The 20,758-nt window shown below is 42.4% G+C and overlaps 1 protein-coding gene and 1 long non-coding RNA gene across 2 annotated transcripts in view; one reads left to right on the plus strand and one right to left on the minus strand.

The window, feature by feature from the left end:
- The window catches only part of GRHL3 (grainyhead like transcription factor 3), a 66,191-nt gene extending 52,179 nt beyond the window's left edge, over positions 1-14,012 (minus strand). The window contains exon 1 of the mRNA XM_034413472.3: positions 13,818-14,012. Within this exon, the coding sequence (XP_034269363.1) occupies positions 13,818-13,834 (17 nt within the window). The 5' untranslated portion in view covers positions 13,835-14,012. The remainder of the gene's footprint in view (positions 1-13,817) is intronic.
- On the plus strand, positions 13,560-20,507 carry LOC148112414 (uncharacterized). Its single transcript, XR_015729447.1, has 4 exons — positions 13,560-13,784; positions 15,626-15,718; positions 18,408-18,641; positions 19,268-20,507. It is a non-coding gene; the product is annotated as an uncharacterized LOC148112414 (long non-coding RNA).
- The last annotated feature ends 251 nt before the right edge of the window (positions 20,508-20,758 follow it).

Raw genomic sequence — 20,758 nt, forward strand, 5'->3', positions numbered from 1 at the left:
ACTGCCATAGGCATTGACACATTTGCCATCAGTCAATTGCAAAAGGCAGCTTTACTTGGAACAAAAATGCCAAACCCAGTCTGAACATCTGACTGATTGTGGGATGAGTAGTAGTAGTAGTAGTAGTAGTAGTACTAGTAGTAGTAGTAGTAATAATAATAATAATGATAATAATAATAATAATATTTACCTTAACATTTAGGTCCTTGGTTAGGACTCGAGCTGCTGAGCTATTAACCAGCCTCAAAGGCTGTGAATCTCACTAAAGATTAAATAATAATAATAATAATAATAATAAGTTGATACCTAGGGCGCTGGCAGCAACCTGTATCAACCATTAGCACCAGTCAATGGTATTTGTGATGCATTTTTAAATGTTCAGTTGACTGAGTTTCATGTTTAATGAATAAGAGAGCTAATAAATAAATAAATAAATAAATAAATAAATAAATAAATAAATAAATAAATAAATAAATAAATAAGGAGGAGGAAGAGGAGGAGGACCAGGAAGAGGAGGAGGAGGCAACAAAAAATTAGGGCTTGGGGTATCTCCTTGTCACCACCTAGTGATTGTTTGGGGTTTGGTAGCTGAAGAAGGTACAGGTACGCCTCAACTTACAACTATTTGTTTAATGACTTTTTGAAATTACAATGGCCTTGAAAAAAACGACTTATGACTGGACCTCGCACTTAGGGGCATTACAGCACCTCCATCATGTGACCAGAATTCAGGCTCTTGGCAATTGGCCTGTATTTACAATGGTTGCAGTGTCCCAGGGTCATGTGATTGCCATTTGTGACCTTCCCAGCTGGCTTCCGACAAGCAAAGTCAATGGGGGGGGGAACCAGATTCGCTTAATGACCGCACGACCTGCTTAACAATGGCAGCGCTTCGCTTAACAACCATGGCAAAAAGAGGTTGTAAAATCAGGTGTGACTTACTTAACAACTGCCTTGCTGAACAACAGAAATTCTGGACCCAATTTTGGTTATAAGTAGAGGACTACCTGTATGCATATGCTATATTCATGGGCCATATTTAATATTGCCATATTCTTAGGCTGTTAAACTTTATTTGTAGGCTAATTGCCATATTTGTAGGCTATTAAACTTTGTAAATATAAAAATACTTTATTGCTGGTACCTACACACACACACCTTGCCCATTTAAGTTCTCTCTTTAAATTTGAAACAGGGCAGGAATAAGTCTGAGGTAATGCCCTCAATCTTCTTGAGAAGTCTTTCCATCCCCACCTCACTTATTTCTACCTCCCAAAGTTTGTCATGTTAACGTCAGTCTTTGGGCAATTTGGTTTGGTAAAACAAACTTTCCTTTTTTTACAAGCTTGTTCTCTTTTGTGTAGCTGTCAGGCAGAGAAGGGTGAGTAAAAGGGGGTGTAGGAAATCCACCTTGTCAACAAAGATAGAGACCAGGTGGCTGTCTTCTTACCGGGTCAAAAAGAAGAGAACAGAATTATCTAAATCAGTGTTTCTCAACCTTGGCAACTTTAAAATGTATGAACTTCAACTCCCAGGATTCCCCAGCCAACGATCCTGGGAATTGAAGTCCACACATCTTAAATTTGCGAAGTTTGAGAAACACTGATCTAGGTCAACCATCTAAGTCAAACAGAAAGCAATGGGACGAGGTCTAGAAAAGGTAACCCACATTCAGTAGTAGAGCTCCAAGCTCATTGTTGTGGCTGCCATTTTGACTTTTTAAAAAAACCATTTCCTGTATGATTAAATCAACCTGATCGATTATTGAAGTAGTCTACTTCCTACATTTGTGAAGTGTAGTGAATGATTAACTAAGAGCCATCCAGTGTCACTTTGGATAATAAGATAGGTGGTATATAAATTTAATTAATTGATTAAAAGAGGTTTGGATTCACAGAGAACAATAATTTCCCTCACCTGCCATATGTTTCACCAAGGTTAAAACTAACTAAGCAGTTAAGTTAGCAGACTTCCAATATTTGAGGGGCTGCCACAAAGATGAGGGAGTCAAGCTATTCTCCAAAGCATCTGAAGGCGGGACAAGAAGCAATGGATGGAAACTTATCAAGGAGAGAAGCAACCTAGAACTAAGGAGAAGTTTCCTGACAGAACAATTAATCAGTGGAATATCTTGCCTCTAGAAGTTGTGAATGCTCTTAATACTGGAGGTTTTTAAGAAGAGACTGGACAGCCATTTGTCTGAAAGGATATAGGGTTTCTTGCTTGAGCAGGGGGTGGGACTAGAAGACCTCCAGGGCCCCTTCCAACTCTGTCATTTTGCTTTTCTGTTAAACTGAACATGTTGTATGAATGCACCTGCTGGATTATAACTGATCCAGATCATGATGTTGGGTGCACCTAGTCATTTTCTTCTTACCATCCACTGAACCTCACCCTTAACTAACCACATTCTAGACCTGTGAAGTTAGTGGACGATTCACTGCATTGTGCAAGCAGAGACAACAAGATTCAATAAACCATGGTTCATTTAATCATAGCAACAGCAATAGTACTTAGACTTATATACCACTTCACAGTGCTTTCACAGCCCTCTCTAAGCAGTTTACAGAGTCAGCATATTGCCTCCCAACAATCTGGCTCCTCATTTTACTAATCTCGGAAGGATGGAAGGCTGAGCCAACCTTGAGCTGGTGAGGATCAAACTGCTGACAGTGGGCAGAATTAGCTTGCAATACTGCATTGTGACCACTGCGCCACCATAGGCAAGCGTATATTATAAATACGACCTTTTTTGTGCTCAATATCATGAACGGAATCTAATACAGTGTAAACCTAGGAGAAACAAGCCCCACAGAGGGGAACGGTATGAAACTTTATGTGAAACAAGGTGTGGAGCATGAGTGTGTGGGCAGAGATGAATCTTCCACTGATATGCAATCTGGGACAATCATTTTTGTGAAAGCTTTCACAATAAGGAAAACTTTAATTGTGCCCCTTCTCTACTTTGGAAACTGTGATTTGCTATGTTCGTTTCAAGACCTGGTGAGAATAAGACAACTCTTCATTTTCACATTCCCAAATATTTTTTTTCTCTTGCTCTCAACTCCTGGAGGGGTGGAAACCCTACACAGATAGTCCTCAATTTATGATCATAAATGAACCATCAATTTTGGTTGTAAATCATCCCAATTGTTGATTTGTTATCTCGCAACCATGCCCAGTCTTATGACCCTTTTTGCAGTGGTCGTTAAGCAAACGCAGAGATCGTTAAATAAACTTCATTGTTTGCTACAAGGTGAGGTTGTTGGGTTATTTTTTTGCCAAAAACTAAAGTAAAAATCAGTTTCCAGCAAAAATCAGTCATTTGATCACGGATTACTGCAAACAGGTATACTGTAAATGTGGGCCGAGCACCCAAAATGCAGTCATGTGACCACAGGAGGGGGCGGGGTGTCAGCCATTGAAACTTTGAATTCAGATCCTAAGTAGCTTTTTCAGGATCTGTTGTAACTTCAAATGATTGCTAAGTGCCCAGTCATAAATCCAGGATTGCCTGTAATCCTGACACATCCATGCCTGTTGGCCATGCCTTTTGAGGTTGATGGGAATGGGAGTTCCAATAACATTTGAAACATCAGTTGCCTGGCTGAGGAAGTATGGGACTTGGATTCTGCACATTTTTTTTAAAAAAAACATTTATTAGATTATAGAATAAAATTCAAAAATACAAAAGCAAACAGTAGGACACAGTGGGGAAGAGAAGGGGAAAGAAAAGTGAGGAAGGGAGGGAGAAAAAGGCATTGACATCTGACTCCCTCTGTTGAAGTAGAATAAAACATTAACGTTGAATCTCACAGTTTTACTTTTCCATAATAATATAAACCAACTATTTCTATAACAACAAATGATCTAATCAGTAAAACCCAAGATTCCGCACATCTTCAAAATGACCAGGTTAGGAAACACAGGTCTTCTACTACAAAATGTTTGATTGATTAGAGACAAAAATGGACGTGGTGGCTCAGTGTCTAAGATGCTGAGCTTGTCGATCAAAAGGTCAGGGGTTTGAACCCCTAGTGCCACGTAATGGGGTGAGCTCCCATTACTTGTCCCAGCTTCTGCCAACCTAGCAGTCCAAAAGCAAGTAAAAAATGCAAGTAGAAAAATAGGGACCACCTTTGGTGGCAAGGTAACAGCGTTCCATGCGCCTTTGGCGTTGAGTCTTGCCAGCCACATGACCACGGAGATGTCTTCGGACAGCGCTGGCTCTTCAGCTTTCAAACAGAGATGAGCACCGCCCCCTAGAGTCGGGAATGACTAGCACATATGTGCGAGGGGAACGTTTACCTTTATCATTATTATACAATGCGGTGGGGTGGCAAGGCTGGAGGAGGGAAACCCAGGTTTAAATCCCCATTTAGCCAGGAAGTTGAAAATGAGTCTGTTGCTATTATTCAACCTACTCTACCTCACAAGGTTTTTATGAAGATCAATGTGGAGGGGAGAAGAGCATGGAGGCTGTCCTTGAGTCCTGGTGGAAATGTAGGCTAGAAATGTAACACATTCTCACACACACACACACGCTCTCTTCTCCATGCCACCTTGGGAAGTGAGAATCTTCCAATTCTCTTCAAAGGAGACATGCTACAGTATTCAGTCTCAGGTTATGCAAATGTGGAGATGAAGTCAGAAGACACATCCGTGGATTTGCTGAATCAAGTCCCTACACACTCATCTGTTTTTGCACGAACAGTACCACCAATGAAGAACCCAAAGATCATTTGCACAACCACATGAATTACAGAAGGGCTGGTGTTCCAGTGGTTCTTGTGTGCACACACACGCAAACACAAAATCTCCAGGTGCATATCTGATTACTAGCAAGGTGCGTATAACCAGGCTATCCAACTGGACTGCAAGGAAGCATCTGCCTGTACAAAGGTGCTTTTTCAAAAGGCAACTGGACTTCGTTTTTCCTTGAAGAGATTTTGCTTCTCATCCTAGAAGCTTCTTCTGTTCTTCCGACTTCTGAAGTTGCAAGTCGTACATGATGATCGCAAGATGCCCAGGATGCTATAACGTTTGTAAATACATGTCGGTTGCCAGGTGTCCACATTTTGATCACGTGACCACGGGGATGGTGCAACAGTCGTAAGGACTGATTATAAGTTCAGTGCTGTTGTAACTTCACACAGTCACTAAACCAGGGGTTGTAAATCAAGGGCTACAAGTATATAAGAAGTCACCTAAGAAAGTCTACCAACAACCAATATCCTTTTCAAAATCTTGCAACTCTCAAGTAGAGAGGTTCTATGGAAGCCAAACAGCTATCTCTGGTACTAGCAAACGGCATGAGCACCAGATGCCCCCAGCCACCAAGAGTTGTGCAGGATAGAAACGAAAGGCACACCAGTTGCAGTTGAAATGTCTAGTTTCTTGGCAGAGGCAAGTTCATCTACAAACTTTTCCCTAACTTTAGAGGACTTTCCTAACTCCCCCCCCACACCCTGAAATGAAGAAAGAAAAAAAAAAGGGAAAGAAAAGAAAAGAATGCTCAGGAAGATAAATCTATCTCAGCATCTATTTCTGTCCTACTATTGCAGCACCATTGAGAGTGTCCTGACATACAGCATTCTTGCATGGTATGGGAGCATCTCTGTAGAGGACAAAAAAGCTCTATAGAGAACCATTAAAACTGCTCAGAATATCATCGGACTTCAGCTACCAGCCCTGGACGACATCTTCGAATCTCGCTTTTTTGAGAAAGTTGCATAACATTCTCAGAGACTCTTCCCATCCTGCTTACAATCTTTTTGGACTGTTGCCTTCTGGCAGAAGATACAGAACAATTAAAACTCAGACCACACGTTTTCTGAATAGTTTTTATCCCAGAGCTATAATTGCACTTAACCATGAACTAAAGGGCCACCATCAGTGAGCTGTTGGACAGTATTACTTGGTCTGTTGTGTGGATGTTTGGTGGTTGAGGGGTGGGGAATTGTGGTGGGTGGGAGTATGTTTGGGGATTATTATGTGTGTTGGACCTGGTCTTTGGGTGTTAAGTGAATTTCGTTGTATGGGTATCCTGTGTATACATGTACAATGACAATAAATTTTTTTTAAAAAAAGACATCCATGCATGCAGTCTGTCTCAGCCTCTGTGTCATACAATAACTTACTTATATATAGAGAGAGAGAGAGAAAGAGAGAGAGAGAGAGAGAGAGAGAGAGAGAGAGAGAGAGAGAGAGAGAGAGAGAGAGAGAGGATCCAGGAGGAGCCCTCCTGCACGTTAATAAAAGGCTTTAACCTTTTCATTCACCAAAAGCATAACTCAACATTTCAAGAGCACGCCTTGCTGCATGACAAAAATTTGCTCCTGGCAATCATGGTTTCGACCACAAACCACAGCAGGGTTAACTCCTTCGAAGCCGGCACTTTTCCTGGCGCACGGCAGGGCTTTCCCTCACCCCCTTGCCCTGCACCCTTCAGAAGGGGGCGGCTGGATGGCGGAACCTCATCCCTGGGAGGTTAGAGGGGGGGGAATATGGGCAAAGGTTGGGTGGAGGGGAATTCTGGGAAATAAAATCCATTTCCCCCCCACCCCTGAGTCAGCACACAGGGATAAAACCTGCAGTAGGCGTGTGCCTGCATAACCACCCCTTATTTTGGAGCTCACATAGCCAAAGAGCAGAGACAGTGAAAAATGCCTAAAGTGCAGAATTGTAAATGAATAAATAAAAAGATAAAGAGAAGTATTACAGACATGAATTTCTTAAGAGTCCTTTTTTTCCTGCCTCCGTTTTCCAAAAGGTAGAATGTTTTAATTTCTTTTTCTTTTCTTTTCTTTTTTTAAAAAAATCTAAATCTATTCCATGGCTGGTACAACACCTGGTTTTCAAAACTGCATGGCTGATGCAAACCATCACACCATTTCTGGAGCTACAAGGTGAGAAAAGGCTTGATGTTAGATTGACATCTCATTTTTTTCTTCAGGAGCTCATAGCCATAGCATTTTAGGCCCCGAAGTGCTTTACAGCACTCTGTGGAGTGGTTTACAACGTAAGCATGATTTGCATACGGCCCCCAACAATCTGGGTCCTCATTTTATCAACCACAGAAGGAAGGCTGAGTCAACCTTGAGCCCTGTCAGGATCAAACTCTAGACTGTCGGCAGAGTTAGCCTGCAAGACTATAGTTCAACCACTGCACCACCAGGGCTCCTGGAGGCATCTGTAGTGTCTTCTCACAACTTTTCCCTACAACAACATCCTGGTGAGGTAGGTCAAGCAGAGAGGGTCATCCAGCCCAAAAGCAGCTTGGAAATATCTGGGGGACACCCCTAACCCAGATTTTCAACATTACATTAGACTGGATCAGAGGTGGGTTTCAGCAGGTTCTGACCAGTTCTGGAGAACCGGTAGCAGAAATTTTGAATAGTTCAGAGAACCGGTAAATACCACCTCTGGCTGGTCCCATCCCCATCTATTCTCTGCCTCCCAAGTCCCAGCTGATTGGGAGGAAATGGGGATTTTGCAGTAACCTTCCCCTGGAGTGGGGAGGGAATGGAGATTTTACAGAAGAGCCTTGGTAGTGCAGTGGTTTAGGGCACCCTGTTATTAAGCTGGTTATTAAGACTAGCTGCCTGCAATTACTGCAGGTTCGAGTCTCGCCAAGGCTCAAGGTTGACTCAGCCTTCCATCCTTTCTAAGGTAGGTAAATTGAGGACCCAGTTGTGGGGGCAATAAGCTGACTTTGTATAAAATATACAAAAAGATGAAGGCTATTGCTGAGCACATTGTAAGCTGCCCTGAGTCTCTGGAGAAGGGCGGCATATAAATCAAATTAAAAAAAACAACAGTATCTTTCCCCTGCCACGCCCACCAAGCTATGCCATGCCCATCAAGCCACACCCACAGAACGGGTAGTAAAAAAATTTGAAACCCACCACTGGGCTGGATGTTGCACATGCTGGTCCAGAAACGGGGATATTGACAGGGAAAGAATCCAAAAAGTCAAGAAAGGGGGCGGGGCTTTGATTGTATGGATGTGGCTGTGATTTTAGCTTTTTTGTGACTCTGACCCTGTGAAACCCACCTTTATTTCGGTCTGAAAAGGCCACTATGTACAAGATTTCAAGGACAGCCATAGCCAACGTTCCTCTTGATCAAACAAGAGGGAGAATCAAACTATCATGTGTTTGATGTATCCCTAAAATAGGGCAGAAGCTCCATTCAAACAACCATGCAATTCTGTCCCACAGGGAGTTCTGGGCAAGAAGAGGATCAGAGTCCCTCCTCCCTAACAGGAAAACAATTGTCAGCTGTCACTGAGGAAGCTCTTGACATAATAAAGATAAAGGTTCTCCTCGCACATATGTGCTAGTCGTTCCCGACTCTAGGGGGCGGTGCTCATCTCCATTTCAAAGCCGAAGAGCCAGCGCTGTCCAAAGAGGTCTCCGTGGTCATGTGGCCGGCATGACTCAACACCAAAGGCGCACAGAACGCTGTTACCTTCCCACCAAAGGTGGTCCCTATTTTTCTACTTGCATTTTTTACGTGCTTTCGAACTGCTAGGTTGGCAGAAGCTGGGACAAGTCACGGGAGCTCACCCAGTTACGCGGCACTAAGGATTCGAACCGCTGAACTGCTGAACCTTTCGATCGACAAGCTCAGCCTCTTAGCCACCGCATCCCTCTTGACATAATACAAAATGTATTTCCATTTCAAATATCATAACTGATGTTTGAAGGACGAGAAGCAAAGGACTGAAACTAATCAAAGAGAGAAGCAACTTAGAATTAAGGAGACATTTCCTGACAAATAGGAACAATTAATCAGTGGAACAACTTGCCTCCAGAAGTTGTGAATGCTCCAACATTGGATGTTTTAAAGAAGAGATTGGACAACCATTTGTGTGAAAGGGCATATAGGGGTTCCTGACTAAGCAGGGAGTTGGACTAGATGACCTCCAAAGTCCTTTCCAATCCTGTTATCCTATTATTTTGTTAACTGTAGTCCCAAGACTTCCAAAGGGCACCAGTTTGTGAAAAAGTGAAGACAAGAGTTTTTCCTCATCTCGGCTGAGAAAAAGCCTTCCCAGGAAGATCTTCTTCTTATGGACTTGTGATGTTCTCCAAAGCTTTGCATTTTTCAACGGAGCCCCTCAGCTGCCCCCAGTTTGACCCGAAAGATAACTGTCACTAATTGCAGATTGTCTCTGCATTCGGTGCCTTCAGGTGGAACCCATCAGCATCTCTGTGGATGGTCCCCTTGATCAATCCTTTGAAAGAGATATCCTGCATATTCAAGAGGTCTAAAGAGACAGTTGGGGCATCAGGACAGAGACCCCAGAGAAGAGGCATCACAATGTGGGGGCTCTTTTATCGGGCTCCGGAATTCAACATCACAATAGAGGAGACACCGCAACTATCCCAGTCAACTATCTTTTCAAACGGATGGGTGGAAAAATCAAGACCTTTTCTTACTCGCTGTGTAAACAACCTGATACACATTCATTATTGTCAGGAAGATTTCAAAGGAAAGCCGTGGAATGCAGATTCTTCAAAAGGATGGGTTTTTTGGGGGAGTTGGTGGGGGTGGGGGAGAGAACCAAATGTAAATCTCTCTCTTTTCGAAAACTCTGAACTCTTCGGGATCGTAGTGGTGATGGTTTATGTGAGAAGTCATTCTTTTCTCCAAAGGGGTTTCCTTTAAAAATGGAACAATTGCCTTAGGAAAGGCATCATTTGAAAGACACAGGTTCTTCCATATGGATAAGCAAGTGTGTGTGTGAATATGTGTACATGCACACATCTTATAGCTTGCAGACAACAGAGCCAGGTAATTGCAAACAGTCTCATGTCATAAAGAAGCCAAAGTTAGCCAAAGTCTGATCTAAAACTGGCTGCAGATTCCACAGAGCACATAAATAGGTCATTGGTCCCCACCCCTCAATCAGCCCCAGGCCTTAGAAGCAAAGGTAAAGGATGCTGCCAAGGACAGTTATGCAAACTTGGAAGAGATCGAACAAGAGTGGGATCCAGCAGAAAAGACACCTGAAAAGATCCTGGGATCCATTCTGAAGATTTGGAAATATATATTTTTTTTGAAAAAGTTTTTTTATTTTTATTTCTCCTAAACATGTCTTAAATGTGCAGTCTCTTATCCGTTGTTAATCATACATATTCTCTTTTAACTCTCATGTTAGTTCATTCTTCATCCTATAGAGTATACTCAGGATTGCTCTTCTACCATTCCATCTCCCTTATTTTACAACAATCCTTCTTCTCTTTTTCCTCTTTCCTCTTTCTATCCTCTTCTACTTTCTTCTTTCCTCCTCTCCTTCCTCCTCTCCTTCCCCCCACTCCTCCCTTTTTCCTCCCTTTCTGACCTTCTCTCTTACTCTTGTTTCCCCTCCCTTCTTCCTCTCCTTTTCCCTTTCTTCTGTTCCTCTCTCTCCTTCCTCTCTTCTCCCCTATCTGTCCCTCTACTCCTCTTTCCGTTCTCTCTCCATTGTTGTATTCATTTTCAATTCAATATTTTCCAAAATGGTATCTGAGCAACCCCAATATTCTATTTATATACACTTTATTTTCGGTTTCTTTTCTATTTTACTGATTTCACACATATCATTGAAGATTTGGAAATATCAGGAGCGTCTCCATGGGGAGAAGGTGTCCAGAACCCCAAGGAGACAGCTGCAAGTGTGTTGTTAAAGTTTTATTCCTCATTTACATACAATGCACATGTATGTGAGGGTTTTTTTTTAATGACTCTTGCAGATAAAGAAAAAGATACTGTAGCTTATGATACCAGCTATCCACGTAAACAGGAAGCAGTTTTCCTTTCAAAGCACATCTGGAAAGGCCCAGGCTGCACACCCACAAGTGAGGAGAGCAAGCACAATCTTAAATATTTCCCTGGAACATGTCCAAATAGACCTATGCTGAATGCTTGGAGCAACCGGGGGAAAAAAAATGCTACACAGAGATATGTAAGACCTGTTGGACATCTTAGAGCTGAGCTGTTGGGTAGGAAGAAGTATCTGTAATTTATGGCCATTTCCCTGGTGGAAAAAAAGGGCATAAATCAAGACAAAAAGAGTGTCTCTAAAACAAGCGTATCAATTTGCTCCTCAGCCCCACCATTGCACCATTAATGGCAGGCTGAAGCAAGAAAATTCCATAAATGCAGATTTTCCTGTTTCCATCTTCATGCAATGAAAAGTATTACTTGCTTAAAGCGGGTTGCAATTGCAATAGAAAAGCTGACCTCAAACCTGGATATATATATATAAAATAACTCACATGCAGTGGTTGTTCTGAAGCCAAGGGATAAACTAATTCAAGGATCTCTCTCCATCTCTCCATCTCTCTCCATGAGAAAACACTGCCTTCCCTTCACAGCTGAGACCCAGAAATCAGAATTAACCACTTTTCAGGTTAAAGACGGTCTCTGCACACAGGGCAGGAAACCTTGGTTTATTGAATAAACCAATACTGGCTGAGTCCATGTATAACCCTCCGCTGGGGTTTAATTGTTTTTAATGTTTTAATGTTTAATGTTTTTATATATGGTTTTTAAATGCATTGTAAGCCGCCTTGAGTCTTCGGCGAAAGACGGCATACAAGTTGAACAAATAAATAAAAATAAATAAACAAACAGATGGCACCTTCAAAACTAAATCAGGCAAGCGTATAGCTTTAGCCTGTGTGAATCCAGCCAATTGCTCCAGTTTCCCCCCCCACTCATTCCACAAAGTCCTCTCATTATCACCACTGTATTCTCTGCAAATAAGCCAACTAAACAATTTGAACTGAGAACCCAGCTACATTGTACCTCAAGCAATATTTTCCTTTAAAACAAATCAAGACAAAAAAAAACAAAAAACACCAGCCTTACTTTGTCTGTTGCTGTAAAATTACCTCTGCTGTGCCTTCATCAATGAAGTTTTTTTCAAGTTTTTTTTATTTATTTATTTTCTTTTTACAACATATCAAATCAGTATGTGAACAGTGTGGCACCCGAGTGTCAAACCTTCTAATACAAGTCAAACTAGTAAAATTGATCACAGTTATTACATTCAATCAACTTATACATTTCTAATAATGATACACAATAATAAGTTGCAATCTGTCATTGTTCAATTATTCCGTTTTTTTATTGTTACTTTATTTTATTAAAGTGTCTACACTAACATTCCCTTTCTTATTTCTATCACTTATCTAACTTTTAATCATATCACCTTTAACTGAAAAAAACATTTTCTTTCTATCAACTTTTTGCTCTATAAAGTTTTCGCTCTAAACAAATCCACATGTCTTTTAAGGGTTATATATACCCTTCTGTATTAGAACACGCAAAATAATAGACTCGGAAGGACTCCCCTGAAAGTTTACACAGCCTCCATTATTATTATTATTTTTAATCTGGCCTGTTTTTTTTATTAAAAATGTGAGGAGACATACAGTAGCTGCACTGGGTGTGTTAATTATCTATATAGGTGCACGTAGCATTAAATCCCAGTTAGTTTAGCCCAGGATTCTTCACTTCTTGCTGAGATCCAACCCTCAGCAAATGACTGCAAAGTTTTGTTCCATTCCAAGCCATTTAAACACCTGTTTTCCCTAACCCAATTCTCTGAAGGAAGTATACGGGGATGAATCACAAGTGAACCAACTTCAAAGCTGTCAGGGCATCTCCTTTGAGTGTGTAGATTATGTTATTATCTGAGTCAACAGAAGTAGAGTGTCAGCCCTCACGTCTGGATGCGTGCCAGCAGAAGATTGCCTCTGCATCTGACGGGGCAAGGCCTCGCCTACTAACATTTGTCCCATAACGAAAAAGCGTTAGCCCAGCATTTCCACAGCAAACTTCACTGCAACATTATTTCGGCATTCCTATATCTACTTATGCAGAAAAGTACATGCCAGTACGCTCAATGGGTTTATCCGTAGGCAACAGCCTTAGCTAATAATCTAGCGTGCCATTGATCTATTTGCTTATATTTAAAAAAATCATCCTTTAGCTACACAGCGCTCATTACTATTCAGAAATCGCATTGTAGAATAAATCTAGAAAGCAGATTTCTCCCCCCCTTTTTTTTACATTACTGTGCATAAGTGGTTATCAGTTGAAGTTTTTGGGTTTCCCCTATTTGTTCTTTCACATTAATAAAATGCCTAATTTGATAGGCTCTCTGGGGAAAAAAATACCCTCAACAGCTTTATCCACCGACCAGCAGAAATTCAGAAGCACCTCTCTGTACCCTGGGAAGAATCTTGAATTCTCTCCCAGCCGAGATATTCTTATGAAACAGCAATAAATCCAGGATCATTTCCAAAAATAATAAACATCCAAAACTCCATAAGAAATAACGATCAGCTTAGCTGTACCCTACAGGAAAGGGACGACAGCTCCCTTGGACAGCTTCTTCTTCTTCTTCAAACGTTAAGAGACACTGCTTACCCCTTTTCCAACTCAACTGGCATTTGCGAAAGGGAGGGGTGGAATATCCCAAACTTCAGTTGCACCCGGGGCAAAACTTTGCTAAAATATTTCGCGTCCCACGCCCCATTACGCGGAAAAGACTGCCATTAACTCTGAAACCAAACTCAGCAACCCACTCCCAGTTAATGAAAGCAGCTCGTTTTTGAAAAAGGGAAGTAAAGGGGGCTTGGAATGACAATTTCTAGTTTCCTAATTTTTTTTTTTCTTTTTCTTCTTCCCCTTCTCGCCGGTCAGAAAAAGCTGCTGGAAATCGCGCGGCGGCAGCAGCAGCAAAAACCAGCTTTGAATCCCGTCGCTCCCGAAAACGCAGAGAGGTAAGGGGGAAAAAAAAATACCAGTCCACTTACTCAACGTCATTAGACATGGTCCACCCAGGTTTTCCAATGTCGGCTTAGCCAAAAGGTGGTTAGTTTCCTTTCCCTCCTTTGACTGAAGCGCTCCTAGCACCGTCTAAAGAGAGTCATCAGCTGTGAAGTGAAGACTTTCTTTCAAAGTTAGAGGTTTATGTTGTACAGGCGTTCTGCTGACAGGTAGGTTCTGTCAGATTCTTGCGCCTGATTGGCTGGGAGAGACAGGTGCCAGGAGACAGGTACACCTCAGCAGGTGCAACAGTTAACCCTTTCCAAACCAGGCAGCGAGGAAGAGCTGCCATATCGGGACAAGTGTGTGTGTGTAGAGATGAAGTGAATTGAAAGTGGTTTTGGGGAGAGAAATAAAGGAGAGAAAGTCCAAGAATGGAGGTTTATATATATAAATGGAGGTTTATAAATAGAAAATGGAGGTTTATAAATAGAAAAGTTTGTTTTGTGCTCATCTGGAGGAAGGGTTTTAAGGCAGTGGAGGGAGACAATTTGCTAGCATATCTGCCATTCTTAAAAGATGCAGAAAAATGTCATTCTGTCTGCAGCCAGCAAGGACCTTATGTGGTATCTGCCCCCCCCAAAAAAGGGGTGGTTAGGCAGAAGAGGGGATTTTAAAAGGGGAAAGTTTTTTACTCTTGGGCTTAGCAAAGCTGCACCAGCAACATTTCAACTTTAAATGGTTTATTTACAGCCAGGTGGCCAAGACAGAATAAAATATCCAGTCATAGAATTGCTTCATGTGCATATCTAACTATATATGAAAGGCAAAGGCATATAGGACAGGATCAAAAGATAAATAAGAACGTATAAAATAAAATAAATGAAATAAAAATGGTATTGTAATGACTGATGCACACATCCAAACGGATCTTCTGTTAATAATGTTGATAGTGTTAATCATGTTAATAGTCTTAATAGTCTGTCATGTTGTACAAATGGTGGTACAGAATTAGACAATCCGGGACATAATTTTGAATATCCCTCTTTTCTACAGACATAAACATTACATACAATACCTTATCCTGCGTATTGCATCTGGCCCATAAGGGCTGGTTTGAGAATATGGGAAGAAATCTTATTTTGTTTGAATCTATCTCACCCACTGCGTCAGCAGCACTGAAGGATCTCAGTACAGATCCTTGGGATGATGGGTTAGCCTGCAGGGTTAGCCTGCAGGGGTAGGTCAGGATGAACCTAAGACCTTGGTAAGTAAAGGAGGACCTCTATCACAGGATGGGTGACATGGCACTCAGAGGGCACCAATACCCTGGTAACCTGCCCCTCTTTGCCCTCCTGTTTTTAAAATGGTTGTTTGGTTTACAAACAATTAAAGAGAAAGTTGCTATGCTGCAGAACGAAGTGCCAGCATCTATCATTATATTTACTCTGAGCAATGCCCTTGGACTTGAATGCCACAATAGAAATTATGCCAGGCAGTGATTTTGCCTTCTCGCCAGGAGGGCTTTGGGACAGGCCATGCCCACCCTAGCAGCTCTTTTGGGAAAGTTGCCCATTTTGTGAGTGCGTTTAACACACACACACTTTTAAAATCCCAAGTCTGCTGGCAGCCCCCAAACATTGCCTGATCAAGGGCTGCCATTAAATTCATGGCAGTGGAGAATACGCAAGGATAACTGAACTTTCACATGGATGCCAAAACATATACAAATGCAATTATGCCCACACAGAGGCTACAATGGACTAAGAGTGATGCCAGGAGTGTGTGATGTGTCATTTCTCTGTTTTGTAATCCATCCAGTGTGGTATTTACATTCTGTAATCTTCAATTTCAGAATGCAGATTGGGGAAACATTTACTTTACAAGAATATTCTTGTGCGTTTGTCCTGACACACCCAAGGGGAGTGAACGTGCTGTGTTCTTCTGTGTGAGTATGGCAGTGGGAGGGGGGTACTTTTAATCTCAAGGACCATCTGTCCTTCAGACTTGCCCTCTGCTTAGAACAGGGTTGCTCAACCTTAGCCACTTTAAGATGTGCGGACTTCAACTCCCAGAAATCCCCGATCAGCATGCTGCCTCAGGAATTCTGGGAACTGAAGTCCTCACAATTTAAAGTTGCTGGGGTTGATAAAACCCCAGAGGTGTCAAACTCGATTTCATTGAGGATCGCATTAGGATTTTGTTTGACCTCAGGGGGGAGGGGCGGGTGTATGTGTGGCCAGGGTGGGCATGGCCAGCTCAATGTCAGTCATGTCAGGCGCCTGTGGCAGCCTGAGCACTCTGCCAGCAAAAATGGGCTCCTGAGCTTCGTTTCCAGCTGCGGCGGCCTGCAACCCTCTGCCAGCGAAAACGGAGCTCGGGAGGGCCTTCCCGAGCTCCGTTTTCGTTGGCAGAGGGTTGCAGGAGGCTGTCGCAGCCGGAAATGAAGCTCGGGAGCCCGTTTCCGCTGGCAGAGGTACTGTGGGCCTGTCCCTCACTGTTTCCAGGGTGGCCCCGTGGGTCAGATCTAAGCACCCTGCAGGCCGAATCCAGTCCGCGAGCCTTGAGTTTGACACCCCTGATAAACATTGACTTAGAATCACTCTCTGGTGTTCTGCTGTGAATATTCTCACTTTCAGACATAAGGGAGGTAGAATCCATAAACGGAGTCTTTTCTGTGATGGCCCCCAATAATTTGGGGTCATCACAGATGTGATGGCCTTTTCTGTGGCCTTTTCTGATGGCCTTTTCTATGATGATGGCCCCCGAGAATTCTTTGATTCCAACTCACTTGTTATAGGTGGTAAATCAAAACATTTGTATTTTCCCAGGCAATTTCCATATAATCCTCCAGCATTCCTATTTATAGCTATTGTGCTGTAATTAATGTTCGGCATTGTACTGTAAATAGTATTAAATTATTATTAATAAATAAATATTGTTAGATAGTTCAGTGTTTTATTCTGCTTCTGAAGATGACTGTGGAAATGGGTAATTTTAGATTGGCAGTCTCATTTGAGTAATTTAATCAAATGAAGATTAAGATCGATTAAGATTAATTTAATTAAATAAAGATTATTTCCCCCAGGAATGTGTTATTTCTCAAATTTGTCCACTTTTAAGATGTGTAGACTTCAACTCCCAGAAGCAAGCTGACTGGGGAGTTCTGGGAGTTGAAGTCAGTGGTGGGTTTCAATTTTTTTTACTACCAGTTCTGTGGGTGTGGCTTGGTGGGCATGGCATGGCTTGGTGGGTGTGGCTTGGGCGTGGCGGGGAAGAATACTGTAAAATCTCCATTCCCACTCCACTCCAGGGGAAGGTTACTGCAAAATCCCCATTTCATCCCAATCATCTGGGACTCGGGAGGCAGAGTATAGATGGGGGCGGGGCCAGTCAGAGGTGGTATTTACCGGTTCTCTGAACTACTCAAAATTTCTGCTACCGGTTCTCCAAAACTGGTCAGAACCTCCTGAAACCCACCTCTGGTTGAAGTCCACACCTCATAAAATGACCAAGGTTGAGAAACTCTGTCCAAGCAAATTCTTTAATCCCACTGTGAAGCTGGCCATTTGCTTTGGCGGTGGTGGCCATTGCTACTTCTCACAGGACTGAATTCCAGGGTTTCTCAAGGCTCCGTTAAAATGAGTTCCCCATCACCGACATGAATGGGACTGATCTCAAAGAAAAACTAAGCAGCTGGTTGTTTCTTGTATGGGAAACCACCAGGAAATTATAAGGAAATTGTCAAGTCAGAAGACAGGAAACAACTTGGAAAAAGGCAGTGGCAAATCACTTCCAGGTTATTGTCAAGGAAATGATACACAGGTGTCCATGAATCTGCCAGGAGTTCAGATCGTTGGAAGGATGCTTAACTTTTGCTTTCTTTAACCTACACCTCCAAACATCATATTCTTAATATTATGAGAAAAGAAGGAAGAGTAACTTTCTCTTTGTCTACTCCCACTCTGTAATATGTCACTTCTTATACCCCCCCCTTTTTTTTTTTGAGGCATCCTTGGTGGTTTCTGAACTTGGCTGTTTTCTTGCAGCTGTTTCATTACCTAAGCTATCTAACATCATTAGAGCCGAGGTGGCGCAGTGGTTAGAGTGCAGTACTGCAGCTACTTCAGCTGACTGCTAGTTCAGCAGATCAGCGGATCAAATCTCACCGGCTCAAGGTTGACTCAGCCTTCCATCCTTCCGAGGTGAGTAAAATGAGGACCCAGATTGTTGGGGGCAATATGCTATTTAGTATACTGTCGATTGTTGTAAACCGCCCAGAGTCCTCAGAGAGTGGGCGGCATAGAAATATGAATAATAAAATAAATAAATAAAATAAATCATCGATGCTAGCAGGGAAACCCACCAAGCTCAGAGAGCACCAAGTATCCCTCATTTCAATCTTGAGCTGCAATCCTAGCACCAATGATGTTACCAAGTTTGGGTAATGAAACATCTGCAAGAAACCTACCAAGCTCAGTGAGCACCAGAGGCCCCTCATTTCAACCCCTGAGTTACAAATGTTCCCCTTTATGGAGAACTTTTTATCAACTTTTTTCATAGAGATCGCTCCAGCCCTTACATCATTTTCTTTCCTCTTTTCTACAATAACTCTGCATTAATTTTATCTCCACCAGGGATGGGCAATTGGAAGCCACAGGAGATCATCAAGCCTTCTTTTGCAGCCCTCAGAGCATCCTCTGTCCTTCGGAAGTTGTGGAAGCTTCATCACTTGAGACTTTCGAGAAAAGATTGGACCGCCATTTGTCAGAAATGGTGTAGAAATGGTGCTTGAGCAGGGGGTTGGACCAGAAGATCTATAAGGTCCCTTCCAAATCTGTTAAATCTGTTAAATCCTTGCCTGCGGAAAGGTGAGTGGGGAAAACTGAAAATTATGGACACCATAAGCATCATTTTTAAATCAAGGAATATCTACCTCTCCAAACTGAGTTCATCCACTCCTTGTACTGGTAAATCATAGTTATGGTCCTTGGGCTTCCAAGTGTTTTCCTACTCCTCAACCAGGTATTTATTAAAACTACGGGACAAGAGATTTTGCTTTGGAAAACACCTGTCCTCTCTCTCGTTCTCATACAGTAAAAGTAAAACTACTGGATCTCAGCTGCTAAAATCCAGATGTTCAATGAGATGTTCTAAATTCATCCATTTTCTTGGTTTGCTCAATTACTTAAACCTACACTCAACAAGGACCAGTAGATTGTAGCATGGTTAAGTTTTCTATTTCTTTGGTTCTTCTGGTGATTTCCCAAGTTAGAGCAGCCCAAATCTGATAAACTTAACAGATGCCTTTTTAAAGATGCTGTCAACTGGTTTATACACATGAAGTTGACTTCCACAACCTGTTGGGACTACAACACCCACCATCCACCCATTTGGGGATTTGTAGTCCTCCCCCACCTCTGGAAGGGGCCAGGTTAGGAAGTAAACACCAAAAGTAATATCCCTCTTTCTCTAACTTTTATTTTATTATTTTCAGATGGACCGTGGACTGGCATAAAGGCGCAGTCATGAAAGCTTCATCGAACGATGTTGACAAGATAATTTGTTGTCTTTAGAGCCCACAGAGGTTTTGTCGTTTGGGGGCGGAGGGCTTTCCAAGGCTGTAACCGTGTTGTCGCAAGCCATCCCAGCTGTTCAGAACTAAGATTTATGCAACAAAAACAAAACTCATTGACTATTCAAGCAGTTCCCATCCTCCTGGAGAGTTTCTGTCACCCACACGTTGCAACAAGAGTGAGCAAAAAGTGATGGGCTTGGTGTGTGACTCACTTCAGTGGGTTAAAGAAGGCAGCAGAGGATTCCAACCAGCATGTCAGAACAAGCTGGGGGAAAAAGGAAGGCCCAAATAGAGAGAGAAAATGAAAAAAAAAATAGCCTCTCCCTTTCGCTCTCTTTTTTCTCGCCTGCCCCTGGGAATCAATATTCTTTAAGGAGCAGGGAGAAAGCTGCAGCTGAAGACAAATTCTAAAAATAACATTTTCCTCTAAAGTTGTCATTTGTTTATATCACAGGTGGTATCCACTTACCTTCGCTACCGGTTCGCAAATGTGAGCGCGCGCCACCGCTGTGCATGCACAGGGCCTTTTGCGCATACGCAAAGCATCAAAAGTGTGGATAAATGGGATGTAATGACGTCTGGGCAGGTAGGCGGAGCCTCCCACAGCCGCCGCTACCGGTTTGCCTGAACCAGATAGAACCGGCTAAATACCACCACTGATTTATATTTCCAACAATGAGAATAGTGCCCGATTCTTTTTTTTCCTGGCTCTGTGTCTTAAGGCATAGATTCTCAGACTTTGTAGTACAATGATCCCCTCAATGAAATTGCATCTACATCAGGGGTGGGTTCTACTTACCTTTACTACTGGTTTGCAACAGGGCTGCGTGCATGCACAGAAGCATTTTGATGACATTGGGGTCGGTGGGCGGAGCCTCCCGCCGGTTTTACTACCGGTTCTATAGAATTGGTGCGAACTGGGGGCAACCCACCACTGATCTACATGGAGGGAGGTATGCAGTGGGGTACCCCAAGCCTCTGTTTTAGGCCCAGTACTCTTCAACATCTTTATCAACAATATGGATGAGGGGATAGGTGGAGAACTCATCAAATTTGCAGATGACACCAAGCTGGCAGGAATAGCCAACACTCCAGAAGAGAGGCTCAAGATACAGAAGGATCTTGACAGACTTTAATATTGGATGCTATCTAACAAAATGAAATTCATCGTAGAGAAAAGCAAGGTTTTACATTTTGGCAAGAAAACACAAATGCACAGGGTATAGAATAAGTGGTACCTCGTTCAATAATAGTAACTGTGAGAGGGATCTTGGAGTCCTAATGGACAATCGCTTAAATATGAGCAAGCAGTGTGCTACAGCTGCCAAAAAAAACCCAATACAATCCTAGACTGCATTAACAGAAGGATAGAATCAAGATCATGTGAAGTTTTAATACTGCTTTATAATG

This window comes from Pantherophis guttatus, chromosome 10 (genome assembly GCF_059756535.1).
Source record: "Pantherophis guttatus breed Tessera chromosome 10, ASM5975653v1, whole genome shotgun sequence".
In the NCBI taxonomy this organism is placed as follows: Eukaryota; Metazoa; Chordata; class Lepidosauria; order Squamata; family Colubridae; genus Pantherophis; species Pantherophis guttatus.